The sequence below is a fragment of the Colius striatus genome, chromosome 21, assembly GCF_028858725.1.
Source record: "Colius striatus isolate bColStr4 chromosome 21, bColStr4.1.hap1, whole genome shotgun sequence".
In the NCBI taxonomy this organism is placed as follows: Eukaryota; Metazoa; Chordata; class Aves; order Coliiformes; family Coliidae; genus Colius; species Colius striatus.
The window spans coordinates 4,108,330-4,129,242 of NC_084779.1; the positions used below are offsets into that span (position 1 = coordinate 4,108,330).

The 20,913-nt window shown below is 49.0% G+C and overlaps 1 protein-coding gene across 4 annotated transcripts in view; it reads right to left on the reverse strand.

Moving 5' to 3' along the window:
* Nucleotides 1-1,849: 1,849 nt before the first annotated feature.
* Nucleotides 1,850-20,913, reverse strand: part of PAX7 (paired box 7) — a 101,561-nt gene continuing 82,497 nt past the window's right edge. For 3 of the 4 annotated variants that reach the window (XM_062012843.1, XM_062012844.1, XM_062012842.1), the window contains exons 8-9: nucleotides 5,630-5,876; nucleotides 1,850-1,965 (exon numbers count right to left, since the gene is read on the reverse strand). In XM_062012843.1, the coding sequence (XP_061868827.1) occupies nucleotides 1,850-1,965; nucleotides 5,630-5,876 (363 nt within the window). Of the gene's footprint in view, nucleotides 1,966-5,629; nucleotides 5,877-12,620; nucleotides 12,687-20,913 lie in introns of all 4 variants that reach the window. The other variant, XM_062012841.1, reaches the window with a different exon arrangement.

Here is a 20,913-nt window from a genome sequence, read left to right on the forward strand (position 1 = left end):
ATAAAATAGCACTAGAAACCCCAACAGTCTGTGGATGACCTGAAGCACTGCCTGTTGCCACTGGACTTTACATATCAGCCACTGGCTGGGCACAGACTCTATGTGTCAGGGTGGTTATCTCAGGGGCAGCTTTTCTTGCCCCCTCCAGATCAAGTTTCAGCACGTTCTTGAAGCCCTCTCAAGACAGGAAGGTGAAGGCAAAAATGTCTATAATATTACACACCTGCTTAAGAATCATCAAGGATCACCACCACATGAAAAAGAGGAACTGTTTAAAAAGCCATGTGGGTGATGAACTACTGTTGGCTGCTTTTATCTGAGCAGTGTGTTGAGCTGCTACAAAAGCGAGAGCGTTGGCTGCTGCAGAAAAGTGGGGTGACTAAACCAGAGAACAAGATCTGGCTTAGAGAGAGAAAGGCTCCACCACCAAAATGAAAAGCAGAGGGAAGGGACTGAGAGATTGTGTGGTATGGAACAGTCCATGAAATGAGAGGGGTGAAGGAAGGGCTGGGAGGATGGACAGGGGCAAGCACTTCTGGTAGCTAGAGGATAAAGGATGCTATTGGTAAGGTAAATCTTTTCCTGCAGAACAAAGAGGTGCAAGCTGAAAGCACCTTTCCTTCCTAGCTGCTGCAAGAAAGACTCTCCAGGTCACCTCTCCTCTGACTCCACATCCACCTCTCAGTGAGAGGGAGCTGCAGGAAAGCACCTTCAGAACAAGCATCATTTTCCTTCAGGTGGCCCTTGTAGAAGAACCTGGCTTTGCACACTGACCCCTCCAAGCAGGCAGCTAACAAACACCTCTGACTCTTCCCTCTCTTGTCTTTGTTCTCATGGCCAGCTTCAATCCCACTGGGTGAAAGAAGGGCCACTGACAGTCCTTGTCCTTCTCCACTGGGTGGGCAAAAGCTCCCAGGCGATGGGCTGTGGCTGATGCCCTTCCTCTGTGCGTGCAAGGCCGGCCGTGGCTATCACATCTCCTGCTGCTACATCAGATTCCCCGTGTCTTTGCAGTGATAATCAGCTCTGGATTGGTCCCTAAGAGGAAAAAGTAAATGTTGCTCGTGCCTGTGCCCATAATCTCCAGTCTTCATGCAGCAATTTACATTTACACTTTCCAAAGGTCCCAGGCTGGACGGACTTATCCTGCCCCTGCTTAGCAGCTTTGGCCCTGCTTTGGGAAGCCATCAGTGAGAACAGAAGGGTAGAGTGGGGTGGGGAAATTTGCTGTCACTTTAATAGATGGGGTTTGGGTTTTTTTTCCTGGTTTTGTTTGTCTTTGTGGTTTGCTTTTTGTTTCTAAACAACTTCTTACATTTGGTCCATAGGTCTTCTGTGGTCCCGAATTGTATCACCCTTAATGATCAGGTTGGTTATTTGTTCCTATACAACATTCACCAAATTTACAGCAATGGAAAGAAAACAAAATGGAACCTTTTTCTCTTTTTGTTTTTACACAGAAAAAGAAAAGATCAATTTGGCTTTGACTATGCCAACTACCTAGATCAATGGAAAGTCCTTTAAGTGTGGGCAAAACGCCATGGCCAGGTAGGTTAGAGGGAGGGCATGAACTCAGGGTTAATAAATGTACCCAACCCATTGTCTCTGGCCATAGGAGGAGTCAGGTCACAGAGGTCAGGCTTGCCTCTGAGAAGAGTGCTCTGGGAGGAGCTGGATACTTGGAGAGCCCTCCCTGTCTTTCCCGTCTCCTTCACAGCTCAAGTTGGTGTGAGGTGGAAGAGAATGGGAAGGAGCAGGGTCCGGGTACAGGTAGATCCCTGGAAGGCTGGTGGTGTTTTCTCCAGTGGTACCACGTTGCTGGAGTGGGTTGTTGGCACAGTTGGACTCTTCAGTAAGCTTGGCCTGTCTCTACTGGTAGGAGGCCCAGAACGGCTGAATGTTCTCCCAGCTTCATCCTGCGCTGTGTAGACAGACTCACGTTCTTGGCCAAATAATCAACGGCAGCTGAAGAGGAGGGGGAGAAAAAAGGAGGGTGAGGAAACAGCACAAGGTTAGCACTTAGTGGAAATGAGGCATTGGGCATCAAAGGATGTGCAACCAACAGATGCCACAAACTGACTCTTACAAAAAGAGACCCAAAGCAATGGTCAACACAGACCCCGCTGCGCTCCTGGGAACACGTGATGGTCCTGCTGGAAGCACTTAGGTACTGAAAAGAGATGAAACTCTACTTCTGCCATGGAAAATGGTGTTTTCAGAGGTGTTGCCTAAAGACAAGCCTGAGCAGAAAGCCAGAGGGATAAGCTCTCCAATCTCTCCTCCCTGTATCGTCTCAGGCTGGCAAAGCCAACTCCCGTGCTCAGTGATGCTGGTGGAAAGGATTCAAGGTGTCAGTGGAACCTCACCAAGTCTGGACAGAGCTTCAGTCTGACTCATCTGTGATGTGCTGACTCACTTCTGTGAGCTCTGCTGCCTGCCTTCATCCACTCTTCCTAAAGGGAAACTGCTTTGCTCATCTCCATCTGGGTAAGAAACACAGCCACAACTCCCGAGGCCAGGCGTGGACCCATCTCCCAGCTCACCCGACTGCCCCGTGGCCTGAGGGGGAAGAGGACCAGGGCAGGATGGTGACATTGCCCATTAGCTGAGCTTCAGTCAAATTCTCTCCCTTTCACTAGCTTTAATGTCTCAAATTAGATTAATAAGGAGCTGGCAGGAGACGTACAATCGGTGGCAATGAGTAAACAAATTTCAGCCATCAACATCTTGTCAGATGCCTGCCCCAGAGGAGGCCCCTTCCAGGCACAAATTCTGATTAGACTTGTCAGATCCATTAGAATTCCTTTCACGCTTCTGCGTTCCATCACCAGCATCATTAACACAGCTCCGGCCTTTGGGGAGCCACAAGGACCACATTCAGCTGGCATCCCTGCTCCTCATCATCCCACTCATCTGGGACAGCACTGTGCAAGCACCGCTGGGCTGGGCACAGGGTGGGTTATCCAGGCCTCCAGCTGGGGAGCAGGGCTTCTGCAGGCACCAGAGTCTGAAAGGAGCTGAGTTAGGCAAGAGGAGGAGGTGGCACCTTGGCCAGTGCTCCCTGGGGACTGGGATGCTGGAGTAATTCCACTCAAGCACTGGGCTCTGTAATGTTGTGTTATGGTGTCTCTAGATTCAAGGGGGGATGTAGCCAGGATTAGACCCCAAGCTATGGCTCTCATCCAGATCTTATCAGCTTGGTCCCCTGCTATATCAGGTAACCACGTTAAACAATGTCTTTGAGAGGCTGTAGGTAACAGATTCTCTCATTGGACATGCTGCTCTGTTGTCACTGGGTGAATTCAGATGGCTGCTGGGGAAAGGAGGGAGATGAGCAGTCAGAGCCAGTCACCCTGCTCTGGGCAGGACCCAGCAAAATGGGAATTCAATGGCAATCCCATCCTTCTAAAAACCCAACACTAAACTCCCAAGATTGCTTCTGGTTCCAGCAGGAAGAGTTCAAAAGCACCAGAGTATCCCAGGCCAGAAGCCAAAGACATGGTTTATTCATGGGTTTCATACTGCAGAAGCCAAAACAAAACCAGAAACTTACTGAAAATACTCAGGGTGTGCATTTGCTCGTGTCAGAAAGCGTCTGGTTTTGTGTTTCTGAACAGAGAATTAAGGAGAGAAGTGGGGAGAGAGATAATCTCTGCAGGCCAGGTCCAAAGCCTATCAAAGCCACAGAGCTCTTAGGTACAAGCCCTGGTTATACAGAGCCTGCCTCACCATAACAACCCCCTATTTTCATTCCATCTAAAGAGAGTTTTGATACTTTCTTGTCACATCATGGAAGGAATTGACCTGAACATCAAGAAATGATCTTGTGCAGGTCACTTAACACTGGAATTGGAAGTATCTGCTAAACACAACATGCACAAAGACAGAGAAGCCAAAAAGGTTGTTATACCAAGGTCAGCTGTAAATATGACTCTGTAAATGTGCATCTATACAGAGACATGCACACAGGTAGAAACTGCTGCTTAAGGTGGATGTCACCTTAAAACAGCCCCAGTTGATTTGTGCTGCCTCTGCCATGCAGCACAGCATTGGCCTTGGCTGTAAGCCCTTGCCAGCAAGTCTGACTCCAGCTCCCAGCAGTGGGACTGTGGATGGGGCTTTGATGGTTTCTCACCTACCTTCCTTGCCCCAGGAGGAAGAACAGCTTTGTGACTGGCTCCCTGCATGTCTGGGCTAACTCTGTCAGCCACACAAGGCTTGGTGTTGGGCACAGACCTATTGCCAACCTGGGCTCTTGTGACTATTAAAACCCATCCTGCAGGCTCTAAACTGGACTTTAGATTGAACTGGTGTCTAGCAGAAGAGACAGAGATGTGCAACAGAGATTGGGTGGGGGGGATGCAAATAACAGAAACAGGGCTGGCTTGAGCAGTTTTTCATCAGCACAAGTTGAGGCCCAAGCAGAAATTCCTGCAGCAAACCAAGACAAACCTCTCTTTCTCTTTCCTTCTCCTTTGCTGCTTTTTCTCTCTCTCAGAAGACTCAGCTCGTCCTCCTTATTTTCTTCTTTACACACATGGGTGTGACTAACGGCTTGCCCAAGGGGATCTTTATTGGAAATACATGGTATTGGAATTTGTTTAAGATTTTTATCAATAGCACGTGTGTCCAGCCTCACATCCAGAAGCGAGGGGAAGGTCAAGGGGTCACAGATCAAACTCCAGAGGAACACAAAAAGGAGGGGTGAGGAGGGGGGAAGCTGCTATTGATCCCGTCTGCAGCCACAGCCGGTTCTCATTTAGCCAGAGAAGTTAAAGACATTAAAGGGCTGTGACGGAGAGGGGAATAAAAAGCCCCAGCCAAATGGAAGGGAAAGGTCAGTGAGGACAAGCTCTGGGCAGGCAGGAGTGCTCCTGGAGGAAGAGGATGCACCTTTAACCCTCGTGGCTCGCTCTCTCACAACACCACGCTTCTTATTAGTTTAACACCGGCAGGTGAGCCCTTTGCCAGGCTCGCTGGTGTTATTGTGACCCAACCATTCTGGAGGAGAAACAGACCCTCCCAGGGACCTTCTGCTTTTCAGGTCAGGGGTTTAGGTTCAGAACCACAGCCTAGTTGCCAGACATTGGCTTAATGTAGTCTGTAGCAAAAGCTCTGAGCTTGGATCCCTGGTCTTAGAGAGGGGCTGGGGAGGATGTGACACTGCATCAGGGGAGGATGTGACACTGCATCAGGGGAGGATGTAACACTGCATCAGGGGAGGATGTGACATTGCATCAGGGGAGGATGTGACACTGCATCAGGGGAGGATGTGACACTGCATCATGAAGGGATGGCACTAAAAAGCCCAGCTTGCCTCTGGCTGAGCAGGGTGAACACATTGTAGGGCTTTTGGAGAAGGGAGAATTGGAGAGTGGGGAGGAGAAAGGACTGGAAGTTATCTTTCTCTAATAGAAATGTTAAAATAGTCCAATTGGGACCTGTCCATGGCACTGCAAGGGTGCTGGGGAGGCTGCATGGAGCACCCTCCATCTGGGGCTGGTGAGTAGGTTTCCCCTTTTCTCTCTAGATTTCCATGGGAATCCCTTCAAACAAAATATCCATACCCTCTTACCCTCCCTCCTTCTCCTCTTTCCCTGTGCAGAGGGAATACAATCACTCTACTTACTTTGGCCATACTGTCCATACTGGTAGCCAGCCACTGGGTCCACGCTGTAGCTGGTGGTGCTGTAGGTGGGAGGGCAGTAGGACTGGGAAGTCGGGAGGCTGTCCACAGACTTGATGGAATCGCTCCGCTGGCTGCAGCTGGCAGAGATGGAATTGGTGGTGTCCAAGCCACCGTGAAGGGGAGAGATGGAGAAGTCAGCCTGGGGTTGAGGAGGAACCCCGCTGGGGTTGCTCAGGATGCTCATCACCTGGAGGGAGACAGCAAACAACACATCAATGTCTAGGGGAGAGAAGCTACGTGTTCAGCTGCCTTCATGCACACCAGAAACAGCCTATATACAGTGGTGCTCTATTACCACAGCATACAGTATCAGTATAGGTTTGGCCAGGCTGGAGAAGGAATGTCTGCTTCCACCAAATAGCAACAGACAGACCCCACAACTGGCTCCTCTGTGGCTAATGCTTGAGAGACCTTAATAGGGATAACTGAGAAGTTCCCTCACAGTACACTCTATCTTTGGTCTTTCTTTGCTGATCTGCCAACAACATTAGCTGTGCTGTTAGAGTGAACACTGGAGGAAGGAATTCAACCTGGGACAAACCTGCTGGACACACACTGCCATGAATTAGCACCTCCTCCTTTCCTAGGCACAGCCCTTGCTGAAGTGTAAAACCACACGAGACAGGGAGCAAAAATCCAGATTTTCAAACAGGGATGCTGAAGTCAGCCCTTTGCTTTGGAAGCTTGAGCAGGGCTTGCTTTGCAAAGGTCCCTAAGCAAACCAGATGCAAATCCCTTCTGGTTTTGATGCAGATTCAGCTTTAGGGACTGAAATGTCAAAAGTTCTCTTTACCCTCAAATATGAAAGGACAACAGGTCCTGGTTGGGTTCATTTCAGAGTACTGAAGTCTAATTCAATTTGCACACATACAATCTTCCTGCTCTAAGACCTGAAACAGATGAACTTCTTTTTTTTCCCCCTTTCTTTTGCAGCAAAAAAACCAAAGCAGCCAGATTTGTTCCTGTGGGTGAGTTTGGGGTAAAGCTGCTGCCTACAGCCCTTCACACAGGGACCCCGATCCCACCAGTGCTTTAATGCAATTGCCTTCTGCAATCAGCAAAATTCCCCCGGGGGGCTGCCAAGTTAAAAGAGTGTAAAGAGTTTGCAGAAGCGAGGCCGTGGAGAGGGAAGGAAGGGAAGTCCTGATGGCTCTCTGTTGATCTCAGTGGCAGCCTGAGGCTTGCCTTGTGCTGGGGAGAGGCGGGGGAGAGGGGCCAGCCGGGCACCTCGGGGGGCCAAGGCCAGCGCTCAGATGCTGAGCAGCTGAAAAATCTCCCAATTTAGCATAACCTTATTGACATCAATTAAAGTGGCAAATTGGAAATATTTGGAGCCTGGCAAGTGGTAAAATGAGCCCTTTATCCCCCTCACCAGCGGCCTGGTGAGCTATTGTGTGGAGGATACATTCTCTACAAGGGTTGTATAGAGCGGCGTCTCCCCTTCCTGCTCAGCACAGACACCTTCCCCATCCCCTCCTCCCTCACCTTCCAGTCAGAGCAGAGGCTTAGGCTGAATGACTGGCTACTCACTGGCCTTTGCTTTCTAAAGCTTCTCCTCCCCCTGGAAGCACTCAGGAGTTGTGCAAAGATGCTTTCCCTTGATGTAATGCCACCTCCTGACCCAGCTGGCCTGAGATCCTTCCCAGGCATTTGTTCTGGGAGGGGAATTTGGGAGCAGGGGTGCTTGGACCCCTGTGGAGGTGGAGGTACTGGGGAGAGGGTTTGTTAAAAAGCCTGGAAAATCAATCTAACACTGACCACTGGGTTTGTCTGCAGTGTGGGATGGAGGCACAGGAGTGAGCCTTGAACAAGCTCAATCCAGGTAGCACAGTGGCAGCAGCACAGAGCTCAGACAGGGTTCATTTACCTTCTCTTTCGTCAGGGTTTTCAGTAGAGTTTGCTACTGGTCCCCAGAAGTTAAAACTGGCTTAGCTGTCTCTACCCCAAGGGGCAGATGGTGCTCCAAACAGAGCCTAAATTACCTCCAGCTCTCCAGACCCTCCAGGCACAACTTCTTAATCAGTGTGATTAAGCCTCGAGGTATCTAGATGAAGTTGTTTAGCCATAACACTGGGCAAAATGTGTCCCTGGAACTCCCTGCCCCATGACAGCCCAGAGACTGAAAGAGAGGAGAATGAAGAAAGGAAATTGCATTTAAATATGCAAGGATTAATGTGAGAATGGGACTGTCATGCTTCTCTGTGTGGATGTAATGTAAACCTCTCTGCCTCAAGGCTTCTGCAGCAGGGAAATCACAGGGAGTGCAACCTGACGGTAGGTTTTGCAGCTGCAAAGTTATTTGTAACCTTCCACTAAAGCCAGATCATGAACTTTGATCTGGCTCAGCTATGAATCCCTTGGAATGCCCCTGGATCCTGCTGGCTGCAGGCAGAGCTCATCACTTCAGCATCACCTCAGCTGTAGGTGTTAACACCCTGCACCTCTTCGCCCCGACAGATATCCAGGACACACACACACAGGCAGCAGCCAGGAGGCATTACTGGATTTCATTCAGAAGCAGAATCAGATGTTTAAAACAATAAACACCCTCCTTGCCTGCATGAAAACACAGACGTGTGAATTAGGAGTTATTTTTGGCAGGCTCCAGCTGAAGGCAGCATAAAGCCAGGCTCATTGGCCTCTCCCTCCCTAAGCTGTCCTGGTCTGGCAGAGCTGTGTGGCTGAGGATGTGCTGCCCAACCCTGCTGAGCCCTGCAGGTGCTGAAAAGAAACCATGTGCTATAAAAAGAAGGGCAACTGGAACCACTCACAGACCAGAGGGTTTTCTACTACTCTTCCCTCCTGGCTGTCTCCCCAAGAAAAGTCAGCTGCTTTATATTACTCAGAGAAAAGAAAAGGCTCTTAAAGCAAGCAGAAGTCATATAACACTTCCTCTAAGGGCCTTTTAAAAAGAGAGTGGGATGTAAAGCAATGTTGGGAAATGAAACCCAGATTCACACTCTTCAAGTTCAGAGGAGCTGAGACCAGAGAAGACACTTGCACAAATCCTACTGAAGACTGTAATTGGCTCTAATCAGTCAGAATCAGGGCTGATTTCTAATCCCAGGTCTGCTACTGGGCTTGTGCACATCACTTAAACTAGGACTCAACTCACCTTAGCTGTGTGAAGTTAAGTTTCTAGTCTCTGCTAATCCTCTAGAATCCCTCTACAGAGAGACTGACGCTTCTGAAGGACAATCCATCCCATTCTAAGACCCCCTTCTGAAAAGGAGGGCTGAATTTCCCTCTGGAAATCCACAGTGAAACATAAAGGTGCCAATATCCCACCACAATGCTGCCAGGGTGGGGAATGGGTACATGACTGTAGGAAAGGTGGAGAGGGGAGATGCTGGAAGGTGACTGTGAGATGTTCAGCCCTGTTGGATGCTCCCACAGAGACAGGGTAGCTGAGAGCTGCAAGTGAACCCTGATAGAGACTGTGAGGCTCAACTGAGCCAGAAGCCTCAAAGATCTCTGTTCCCTCTTCAGCAATGCTGACTGTGGGAAGCATCTGCCTTTTCCAAACATGCTGGAGAGCAATTTGGGCTGACCTTCCCTGAGGTCTCTTGTTTGCACAGGTTTATCAGAGGATGGCATCTGATCTTCCCCACCCCAAGACACAAAGGTGTTAGAAATAACAACAGTAAACCAGAGATTTCTAGTCCCTCTTTGCTACACAGCCACCCAGCACAGATAACCCTACATGAGCCCTCCAGCTTTGGCAGGCCCCTGTTATCTGTCTTCTTGTTTCAGCTGGATAAACTCATTTTCCAGGCAACTTTTGAACTTAGAAAAGTCTGAGGCATCTGGAGAAATCCCTTCCTCAAGAATGCAAAGTCCTTTTACTTTTGCTTTTTGACCTTGCTTTCTTATAATTTATTACTTCTTGGTGCATTATCATCACTAACTAAAAATCAATACTCACTTCACATCTGTAAGGTTTTATCTGGAGGGAAATCTGCTACCTGTCCATCACAGTGACTGACAGCCTTCCCTTTCCCCTCCCTCTCATCAGTTGTCCCCATCTCCTTTCCCTTTGCTGCTGTCCCAAATCAGTCACAGGCGTGGCGTGGGCTTGCACTTCGGGCTAAGTCAATAACAGCCATGGTGCTAGGAGCCTTTGGCCTCGTTTCTACCCTTTCCAGAGGTCATTTGTCATGGAGGAGAGGGGGTAGGGGGTCTTGATGTGTTGGGGAGACCAAGGTTAATTCACAAAGACCCTCCTGGATGAAAGAGCCAGCTCTTCCTCTTGCCTCCTGCTGCTCCCTCCCTCCTCACCCTCATCTCTACAGTTCCCCCCTTTTCTCCCTTCCCCCCCGGGATGTTTCATCACTCTCTCCCAATACTTTAAAAGAAGGGGAGTTAAAAAAATGTAATTAATTCCCTCCATTTCTGAGCTGGCCCTCAGGGCCTCTGGCCATGGAAGCTGTAGCAGGGGAAATGTGCACCCTTTATGATAAACGAACGCGGCTTTGGAAAGGGAAGTGCAATTAGGGCCTTCAATCTGTGCAATCAGGCCTTCAGACTTTAGGGTTGGGGGGTTGGTTGGGTGTTGGGGGGGTAAAAGAGAGGCTTGAGGGGCAGCCAAGTGAGATGGAGAGGTATGGCTTAGATAGAGATGGGTGTGAGCACGCTGGGGAGGGGAGAGGGAGGGTAGCAGAGAAGTTTCGTGATAAAACCTTGCCCCAGCACACCTGGCTGCTGCATCTTGCTGGATGGAAATACCAGGGCAGGTCAGGCCTTGCTGGACAGGCTACACATCCTCACAGTCCCTACACCTCCTGTTATCACTTTGCCAAGATACCCATCTAATAGAGACATCAAGCCCTGGACACACCAGGCTTTGTATCTACACTCAGTGATGTTCTGCTCCATGACCAGGAAGACACAGAGGTGTTGTAAGGAGATGAAACTCAAGGACACAAAACGATGGGGAGGCAAGGAGCCTGCAGACAGCATTTTCCAGAGTGACCCTTGATTCTGTGGTGTCTCCATTCCTGGACATTCGATTTGACACAGTGCAAAGCATCCAAAATCAGAGGCTGCCTTAGAAAAATGCTGCATTTAGAAACTGCTGAGCCTGGCTAAGTTCTGAATAAAGGCAAGTAGTAATGAGCTGCAACTAGCTCAAGGGTGTTAACTCCAGAGAAGCTGCCTGGTGGTCTCAAAGGGATGCAAACTGGATAGGAGGCAAAAAGGGAAAAGCAAAGGAAGGGTGGGTAGTGTTTCTGAGGCTGGGATACTGCTTTGCTAGGGATGGGTAGAAACCCTCTCGCTTTGGGAAAGGCTGGAAACATGATCAGATGGAATATTTGGTCCTACATCAAGCAAAAAGCACTGGGAAATTCTCTGTTTGTAGGCTGTAATCTCTCTTTGTTTCTGCTTCTGTGGTGTCAACATTAACAGCACTTGCCAGGGAATGGGAAGTCTGACAGGGCTCTGATGGCCATGCTGGATCTTATAGATTTACCAAGGCTATGGACCAAGCTAACAATTCCTTCTAAGTTCCTCCATGGGTGATTCAGCTTCTGCTCTGAGTAGGTCATGCTCTGTCCTCCAGGACTGGTGTTAGCTACTTGGTGGAGACTCAGCTTAACCTTTGCCATCTTTATTTTGCAGCCTGTTGAGATCATTTTCCTGCAGAAGGCATCCCTTCCTGATACAAATGCTTTTTGATCTCTGTGGATTCATTTGCACTTGGTGGGAAGAGGAAGAGTCGATTAGTCTCTACATACATGAAACAGAAACAAAATGAAGAGGTGACTGCAGGACTACTGAAAGCTGAAGAAAGAGTTGGGAGGAGATAAATACAGTTTCCCCAAAGATCTTCACTTGAAAGGAGGATAAATGTATGCAAATATGCCCCTAGGTAGGACTAAAATGACTTGTGTAGCAATCACTAACACTGCACTCACAAACCCAAGCAATTCATTTTGAGTATTTTCTAAATCACTAGACCCAGCTCAGTTGTATCCCAATATGCCAAACCAATCCAGTAAGTACACCCATTCCACCTGCATTTGCAATCAGGCCAAGGATCCAGACAGTGCTTCACACTTCTTGCACCTCAGAAATGTCTGATGTGGGTAAAATCCCTCCCAGCTAACATCACTCCCAACTCAGTTTTGGAGCCTGGGGAGCAAACTTCACGTTAACCTTCCTCAAAAGGGCAACTTCACTGGCTTCAGCACAGTCCTGACTCACACTGGCATAAACAAGCAGGTGACTTGGCTCTCTACTTCTCTTTTGTTGTGGGTTAAAGAAACCTGATGCTTCTCTGCTTCAGCTAGCCAGGTATTGACAATTCGTCCATCCATCCATCCATCCATCCATCCATCAGCATGGCACTGGTGCTGAAGAGCATTAGGAACACGAGCTAACACAGTCTCACAAGTCCTTCCTGCTACTGAAGGACTCCAGGGCTGATGTGGCTGCTGTCCCACTCCACTGGAAAATGCATGGAGGGCAGTGAAATCCCTTTCCTGAGGCCACACAAAGTGTTTCAGAAGCCTAACTAGGAGCAGAACACAATGTGCCCAAACTCTTTCTGGACAGATCATAACAGATCCCTTCAAAGTGGTCAGAAATGGTTACTGTGAGCCTGTGCTTGGTACCATTTGTCAGTGAACAACAAACCCAGCAATATCATCAATGCCTTTCAGTGACTTAAAACATCTGAAGGATGTTTCAGTGCCATAGGGGAGTGATCTAGGACACAGCAGGTGAAATGGAGATGAGCATTTGTGTCCTAAAATGACCCTGTTCACTTAACAGATGCAAAACTGCCACACACTCATGATGGAGAGGGCTTGGGGAGATGCTGGGGGTGAGATGGAGCTGGGGATGCAATGGTGAGCTGCAGCAAAGCAGACCAATGCAGGCTGCACAAGGGGAGGATTGGGAGAGAAAAAAGGCGATGGGAAGTTATTACCTGATTGTTCAAGGCTATGGTGAGGTTCCACCTGGAGCACTGCATCTTGTTTTGGGCACCCTGCTTCTGTAGAGATGTACAAATTATGGAGAAGGTCTAAAGAAAAGTTTCTAAGCTATACAAAAGAAGGGGAAGGTCTTAGCTGTAAGGGGAAGAGACATTGCTTAAGTCTGGATGGTGTGGGAAAGAGGAGTGGGCTCTTCTGGCAGTGGAGATACCATGAGGAAATCGGGAGTACCACAGGGTTACACATCCAATACATGAGAAATCCTGCAGCAGGAGTGTAATTTGGAGGGGAAGGGCAGAGGCATCACTGTGAATGGGAATTACAACAAAACCTGCTCAGTCTACAAACATGAGCCACTCTCCCTGGCATTAGGGCATTAAATCTTGCTATTTGCTTTCATAGAAGTGACAGTAAAGTTTTTAGCAGTCAGGGTAACCAGAGAGGAAAAAAATAGACATGCCATGCCAGTGCAGGCTGTTTAAGGTGAAGGGGAGTCTCAGTTCTATGGGCATCTGTCTCACTAACAAGCAAAATCAAGAGACATGGGCTCACCCCTTCCAGAAATGGAAGACACTCAAGCCAAAAGGCTTCACTAGCACCTTGTCATCTTGAAACTGTCAAGGGGATTTGATGGTTGTGCACTGAGGAGTATCTCCCCTCACTACCCATTGTCATTGTTATCCATCTCGTGTCACCTAGGCATGAAGTGAGGGGTTTTTTCTGGTTAAATTGGAATTGCTGAGACATTTTGTGTAGAATAACCTAAGGAAGGTCAATGCTTCCCAAATGTGCTGGTCAGCAAACTGGGCCACCACTTGCTCCTTATTTCTAGGCAGCAGATTGCATTAACAGAAGTCACCCCAAGCAAACTCTACCCTGATGCTCTTTCCCCCACAAGTACATGTCTCTGTGAAGTGCTTGCATTGCAAGGTCTCCATGGGAAAATCCCTTTGTTGAGGTGAGGAGCCTCTCAGGGCAGCTTTACACAGAGTATTAATTGCAGGAGTATGACTCTTGCTTCTTCTCATCTCCTGGGATGAGAAAGCAGAAAGGCACACCCATGGAACACTCCAATTCCTAAACACTTCCAAAGGGGTGGAAGGTCTCAGCTTAGGTTTGGCTTTGGAAGTGAGTTGGGTCTTTTCTTCCACACCTATTTGTCCGTTCTTGGGTAAACTCAGACACGCTGATGACAAGCAGGGACCAAAAAGCTTTTGGGGCTCAGTAATTGATTCAAGAGGCCAAGAAATAATAAACAAACACACACAAAGGTTTCCAGCTACATCTATTGCTCTTCTGTCTGACGTGAATAACAGCAGGGTGGGGAGATCACGCAGCTCTGCAAAGTCTCAGCACATTAAAACTGGTTTTAAAACTGCTTTTGAAACTTCTCTTTTTCCTCTCTCTTCAGCAGCCCCACGCTGGCAGAGACTAACAAAGACGAACCAAAACTCACAGAAAGGTTTCCTTTTCCCCTCCTCCCTTTCCATTTCTCTCTCTCATTTGATATTTTTCCCTTTTCCCCCCCATTTCTCAGCTAAGCTGCTCCGTGCTCGCTCACTATCACAACCCCCCGTGGACACTGCTAATGGAGTGCTGCTGCTGACTTACTGCTTCCAAACAAGATTTCCTGAGATCCTTTGAGTTTGCTCCATGCCCCCCTCTCTGTCTCTTTTTTTAGAGAGTGGAGGGGAGCTTCTATAAATGTGAAAGGAGCTGCACTACAAAGAATCCCCCAGTGGCATATCCCAGCCCCAGGCGAAGCTGCTTGGTGCACTGATAGTCCTGGGTATCTGCTCTAGGACTCCTCTTTCTCTTCCCCTCCCCTCTGATCAATCAAGGGCTGTAATCAGTTAAGGTCCAGCTTAACTGCAGTGTAAGATACACCAGTTAAGCAAAGCCAATGCCTGCAGGGTTCCCATCGTAAATAGGAAGAGGTCATGGGGAGATGAAATAACCCTGATAAGTTCAGCAAGTGCAGGGCTGGCTGGGCTCGAACCAAACACTTAATAACTTGAGCTGGCAAAAGAATAGAAGAAAGGGAAAAAACAGAAGCACTTCCTATTGCCAGCTCCATTGCTGCTTGTTTGCTTGCTCTCTCAATTCCCTGCATTTCCAGGGGGGGAACTCGGTGCATTTTTTAAGGCAAGGGTTTATCTTTTCAGCTCTCACTGACGAACAAACAACCCAGAGCCCAGTCCTGGCTGGGAGCACCTCAGCTTGCTTTGCATCTTCTGAGGCTACCAGGGGGGTGACAGTCAGGACCTCTTTTTTCTCTCACCCATAGGAAAATCACAGCTCCTGAATCCAAGGAGATGCCTTTTGCAGCCCTATATAGTGCCACGTGCTCTTCCTTCAGCCTTCCCTCCGCTGCTAGGGAGCACTGTGGTATTTTCAGGCAGGGAGCTGCTTGCTTTTGCCAAGCATGAACCCCAAAACCTGCACAGAATTTGGACTCAGGGAGTCCAGAGCTGCATGCACCAAGGTATGGACTCCACTGCTGTGGAGGCACCAGTGTAAACAAGTAAGAGAGAAGACAGTGGGAATCCTTGCTGAAAACACTGGCTCAGTAACTGTTTTCCCTCTATTGCTCCTAAGTCAGGCTTTTCCTTTCTCTCCAGAAATGTCTGTTCTCAGAGATGGTCAGGGAAAAACAAGCCTTCTGTATTCATTATTCACCTTTGCATTCAATTCATGCTGTGCTGGATCCAAAGAGTTTCTAGTTTCACGTTGCACTTCTTCAAGAGGAGGCTGGGGACACTTGGGACTGCCACAGGGACTTGTGCAGGACAAGCTGCTGTCTGTCCTTGCATTTCTGAAAGCCCAGAGCTCATTTCTGTCCCTCAAATGTGAGAAATCTTGCAGTCACCATCAAATTTGCCCTCAAATGTTATTGTTTTAAGCCTAAACTCATGAATCTAGCTGAACACAACACGAGGTTTGGATCCAAACACCGCTGCACTGGCTCCCTTCTAATTGGAGGCTGGCTCACTAGGCATTACAGATAGGAGGAAAAAAACCCATGTAGGATTTGTTAGAAACGATGCAGACACACAAAGAGCAGAACAAAATCTTTAACCAGAAGCGATAAGAAAGCCCTAAAGGATTGGAGTTTAGATCAGTATCCCTCTTTGAGTCCTCCAGCTCTTTAAAAGCCATTTGGACTGGAGTTTTTCCTGTGGTGGTGTTATAGGTGCTTACTTGAGAAAGGGATGAGATGAATTCTTCCCTGGGTGTTTTGGCATTCCTGCACCTGGAGCCTGCTGAGGTACAGCACCAACCTTAGTAAGCTGGCAATGATTATTTGAGTAGCCATCACAAACAAGTGAAGTCTTTGAACAATGAAGTATGAAAAGCAGAAGCTCCTGAGCTCACACATCATTAAAGGTGTTTCCTTCTTATTTGTCTGCCACAACTTGATTTTGTATGAGGGCACCCCTAAACAAACCAGCTTTTTGAATGATCATATGAAGCCACCAATAAGTGATTTTGAGCATCAGAGAAGGGAAATGCCTATTTCTAAAACCTTGCTTTGCTTCTGAACATCATTTACTGCCTTGAACTAAGAAGAAGAAGCCACCCTGATGAAAAGTAGCTGTCTTGTTGGCAAAGCTATGCCTGCACCAAAGGGAAAGGTCTTACCTCATGCAAATGGAACCTCTTCCAAATGGAAACACCAATACATTTACTACTTGGGTATGTAAACCAGCACATAACTTGTTCTCTTGTACAAATGCAAGCACACAGCTTTACACATTAACCCCACAACTCCTGGCTGAGCTACCAGAGATTTTATGAAAACACCTTCCTCAAAAGCCTCCAAAAAAATGGCAAAGCCTGTACATGGTGAGTTTTTGCATCCTCTCACCTGTCCTTCTCAATGCAAGGCCAAGGGCAGGAGTGAAGGCAGCACACTCTGGTACTATCTGAGCCCAGTTTTTAAGGCATCTCCTGCACGCAGAAGTTGAAAAGCATACCAGCCACTCCTGATCCAGAGATAAATGGTGGAAAAGGGATTAGAGATACTTAGCAGAGGAGAGGGAAGACTCAGGAAGGGCTGATTATTTTAAAGATATGACTATTTAAAGATAATGATTGCATAAATTTAATTAATGCATTTTCATGCTGCAAATGGCCGTTTTGTAATTAATGTATCTGGCCTCGCTAAGCATGGGAGATCACATCTCCCAGCCCCCCCTCCTTCCCTTCTCAATTCCACCCCCCCCCTCTGCCTCTCATTTAATGAAAGACAGAAAGCAGATGACAGAAACAATTTGTCAGCCAGTATGGGTGTCAGATGCCTAATTGGTTGCGCTGAGTTAGTGGAAAGTAAAGGGGGAGAGGGTCGAGGCTTGGGGAGGGTGGGGGCTCTTTCCTCTTTATCCAAGGCTTCAGGGTGGGTGTCTGTGTGGGTGGGGGTGGGGGAGAACGAGGGGGTGAAAGTGTTTCTTGTTAATTGATGGAGATTAGGACACAGATTGGCTGTGGCAGGGACTGGGCAGTGACAAGAAGGAGAAGCTGGTTAACAGCCGTGCAAACAAGCTGCCATATCTCACAATACGTTAAGTCCAGGCAGCGTTGACAACATCAATGGTTATCTCCTGCACTCCCCTCTCCCTTTGCACCCCTGTCTTTCCCTTAGTGAAGAGCTTAGTGCACAGATCAGCAGCCCTGGGCACTGCTCTTCTGTCTTTGGATTGCAAAGAGAGGAACTGGGACCTGGGCAGAAAGTTTGGGAAGGGTGCAGCATGTGGGAGGGTGCAGAGCTGAGGCCATGGGCAAAGCAGAGTGAAGCCTGAAAACAAGAGCACTACCTGGGTCTTACTTGCTCTAAGCCTTGCCCTGGGTTTCAGACTGCTGTGTCCTCCAAAAAATTTGCATGTCTTGCCTCCTCCTGCCCCTGCTCCACTATGAGACTGTCTTAAACATGGCAAAATCAGGCAAAAGTAGAGTTAATGTATGTTGCAGCAGGTGCCTGAGCTTTGTGGGTGCATTGGGGTCACTGGTAATAAAGCCTCTGTCTGATTAACTCTCCTCTCATCGTTATTTGGGGAGGAAAAGCTCCTGTCCACTGAAAAAGGCCCATGAGTCTGAAGCTTTCTGTATCAGGGAGTCAATCCCCTGAACTCCAGCGAGAGCTGAGCATCCTATCCCTTTAGACATCCCTCAAGAAAGCAGCAGGACACAACACACGCTCTCCAAAGTCACAGCTGCAGAAAAAGAGTACACATGTGCCCTATTGCTGCAGAATTCTTCTCTCTTCAGAGATTTCTGTGACCTGCTTTAATGTTTTCCTCATCAGCACAGAGCAGGGCTGCCACCTCTCACCTTATGAGTGGAAAAACAAGCCCAGTAAAGGCTAAAACTGGAGCTGGAGCAGAAGCTTATGAGGAAGCAGGAATCTGAACATCCCAAAGCCAGGGGTGATGTCCTCATTCCAGACACCCTTGTCACAAGCACAGAAATGAGGGGGAAATGCAAACCATTAGTACCATATGATGCTGTTGAGTGTATCTATAAGCCTTTTCTTGGAAGATACAAGAAGGTTTTACACAGGTGGGACTAGTTCAGCCCTATCACCCACCAGCCCATTGCCCTCAGTGCAACACCCACCCTGCTCTGAAACCCCTCCAGCAGCTCCCTGGGCAGCCCCTTCCAATGCCTGACAGCCCTGGCACCAAAGACATTCCTCCTCACATCCAGCCTCAACCTCCCCTGGGGCAACTTGAGGCCGTTTCCTCTCATTCTAGTGTTTGTAAATAGAGAAAAAGAAAGTCTCCAGAGAGCATTGAATGAAAGGGAACTGATTTACTCTTTCCAGAATGTCCCAGCAACCCACATCCACAGTGACCTCAGCTCCCCTTCCTGCTGCAGGGTGAGCATGTTGCAGATACAGCACTTGGCAGCTTATAATGAAGCCATTTCTATTGCTATTTATTTGTGTTGCAATGACACAGAAGTGCTGCAGTCAAGGAGCTCATCCCACTGCATGAGGCTGCTCCAATTCAAAAGTCCCCAAAAGATGGATATTTCAGATGTGGGGACTGTTCATCTCCCCATAGATCTGCCTCTCTACACCTATTCTAAGAAAGCAAACCCAGAAGAAAGAGGAGAAAGGCATCAGGTTCCTGAATCTCTTTCCCTGCAGTCATAGAATCACAGAGTCACAGGGTGGTGGGGGTTGGAAGAGCCCTGTAGAGCTGCTCCAGCCCCAGCCCCTGCTAAAGCAGGTTCCCTTGGCTCAGGGGGCACAGGAACGTGTCCAGCTGGGGTTGGAAACCTCCTGAGAAGGAGCCTCCACACCCTCCCTGGGCAGCCTGGGCCAGGGCTCCCTCACCTCAGCACCAAAGGAGCTTCTCCTCCTGTTCCAGTGGCACTTGTTGTGTCCCAGCTTGTGCCCATCACCCCTTGTCCTAGCACTGGAGACAACAGAAAAGTGCCACCCCATCCCCTTGACAAACAGCCACTGAACAGAGTGAAAGCCAAGTCTGGTTCAACTCTATGAGTGAAAAGAAAGAGCCTAAGGTGCTGCAGATAAAATGGAAGAAGGTGAATTACTAATTAATCCCTTCCCCAAATTGACCATGCACAGGCACTAAGAAGGACTCAGCATGTACCCCTGTCATTAACACAACCCACACTGCCCCTGGCACCCTCCTTCAGCCTCTGCTTTCCACCCTTTGTTTCTTCACCTGCCTTTTCCCTTCTGCTTTATAGAACACGAGCGTGAACCTGAGCGGTGGAGGGAGGAGGAACATGCTCTGTTGTGTACCAAACACACACTGAATCCTTCCAAGCACCATACTGGCTGAGAGGGAAAAAGCAAAGAGCAGTCTGTGGTGAGCTGTGCCTGTCACAGCACTGCTCCTGCTTGGCAAGGAAGTTCTAATGCACAATTGGTGCTTATTAGGTGACATACAACAACTGTCTCGTTAAATCAGGCCTTGAGTGTGGGTCAGAAGTCTTAATTTAAAGTGTCACCAGCTATTGAGATCAGATGGGAAAAGAGAGGAGAGGAGAGGAGAGGAGAGGAGAGGAGAGGAGAGGAGAGGAGAGGAGAGGAGAGGAGAGGAGAGGAGAGGAGAGGAGAGGAGAGGAGAGGAAAGGAAAGGAAAGGAAAGGAAAGGAAAGGAAAGGAAAGGAAAGGAAAGGAAAGGAAAGGAAAGGAAAGGAAAGGAAAGGAAAGGAAAGGAGAGGAGAGGAGAGGAGAGGGGAAGGAAAAGAGAGGGGAGAGGAAGGGAAGGGAGAAGGAAAAGGGAAGGGAAGGGGGAAGGGGGAAGGGGGAAGGGGGAAGGGAGGGGAAGGGGAAGGGAGGGGAAGGGAGAAGGGAGAAGGGAGAAGGGAGAAGGGAGAAGGGAGAGGAAGGGGAAGGGGAAGGGGAAGGGGAAGGGGGAAGGGGGAAGGGGGAAGGGGGAAGGGGGAAGGGAAGGGAGGGGAAGGGAAGGGAGGGGAAGGGAAGGGAGGGGAAGGGAAGGGAAGGGGAAGGGAAGGGAAGGGGAAGGGGGAAGGAAAAGAGAGGGGAGAGGAAGGGAAGGGAAAGGAAGGGAAGCGAAGGGGAGGGGAGGGGAGGGGAAGGGGAAGGGGAAGGGAGAAGGGAGAAGGGAGAAGGGAGAAGGGAGAAGGGGAAGGGAGGGGAGGGGAGGGGAAGGGAGGGGAGGGGAGGGGAAGGGAAGGGAAGGGAAGGGGGAAGGGGGAAGGGGGAAGGGGGAAGGGGGAAAGGGGAAGGAAAAGAGAGGGGAGAGGAAGGGAAGGGAGAAGGAAAAGGGAAGGGAAGGGAGAAGGGAGAAGGGGGAAGGGGGAAGGGGGAAGGGAAGGGGAAGGGAAGCGGAAGGGAAGCGGAAGGGAAGCGGAAGGGAAGGGGAAGGGAAGGGGAAGGGAAAAACAGGGGCGAAGAAGAAGGAAAAAGCCACCAGTCCCAACCCACCTTTTCTGTGATTTTTATGCTGGTCTGGGCACGGGTATGAAAAAACTATTTGCTCTGCATTTGCTTTCAGTGCATGCACTTTCCAAGTCTCCCCCTCAGAAAGGCTTGGGCACCTTTGGGGTGTTTGGAATGCAGCGTGGCACGCAAAGGTTACGGCGCTCATTGCATTGCAATTGCAAACGCGGCCGGCGGTACATTCCGGCTGTTTAGAGTGGAAATGCTTGAAGTGCTGTTAGCTGGGTGATGGGTGGGAGAAAAGGAAAGGGGGGTGGGGAGATGCTCCCTGAGCCCCAGCTCCTCGCAGGGTAAAATGAAATGTCCAAGGGTAATGAGTTGCAAAGGGTGTTGGGTGAAAAAGGCTG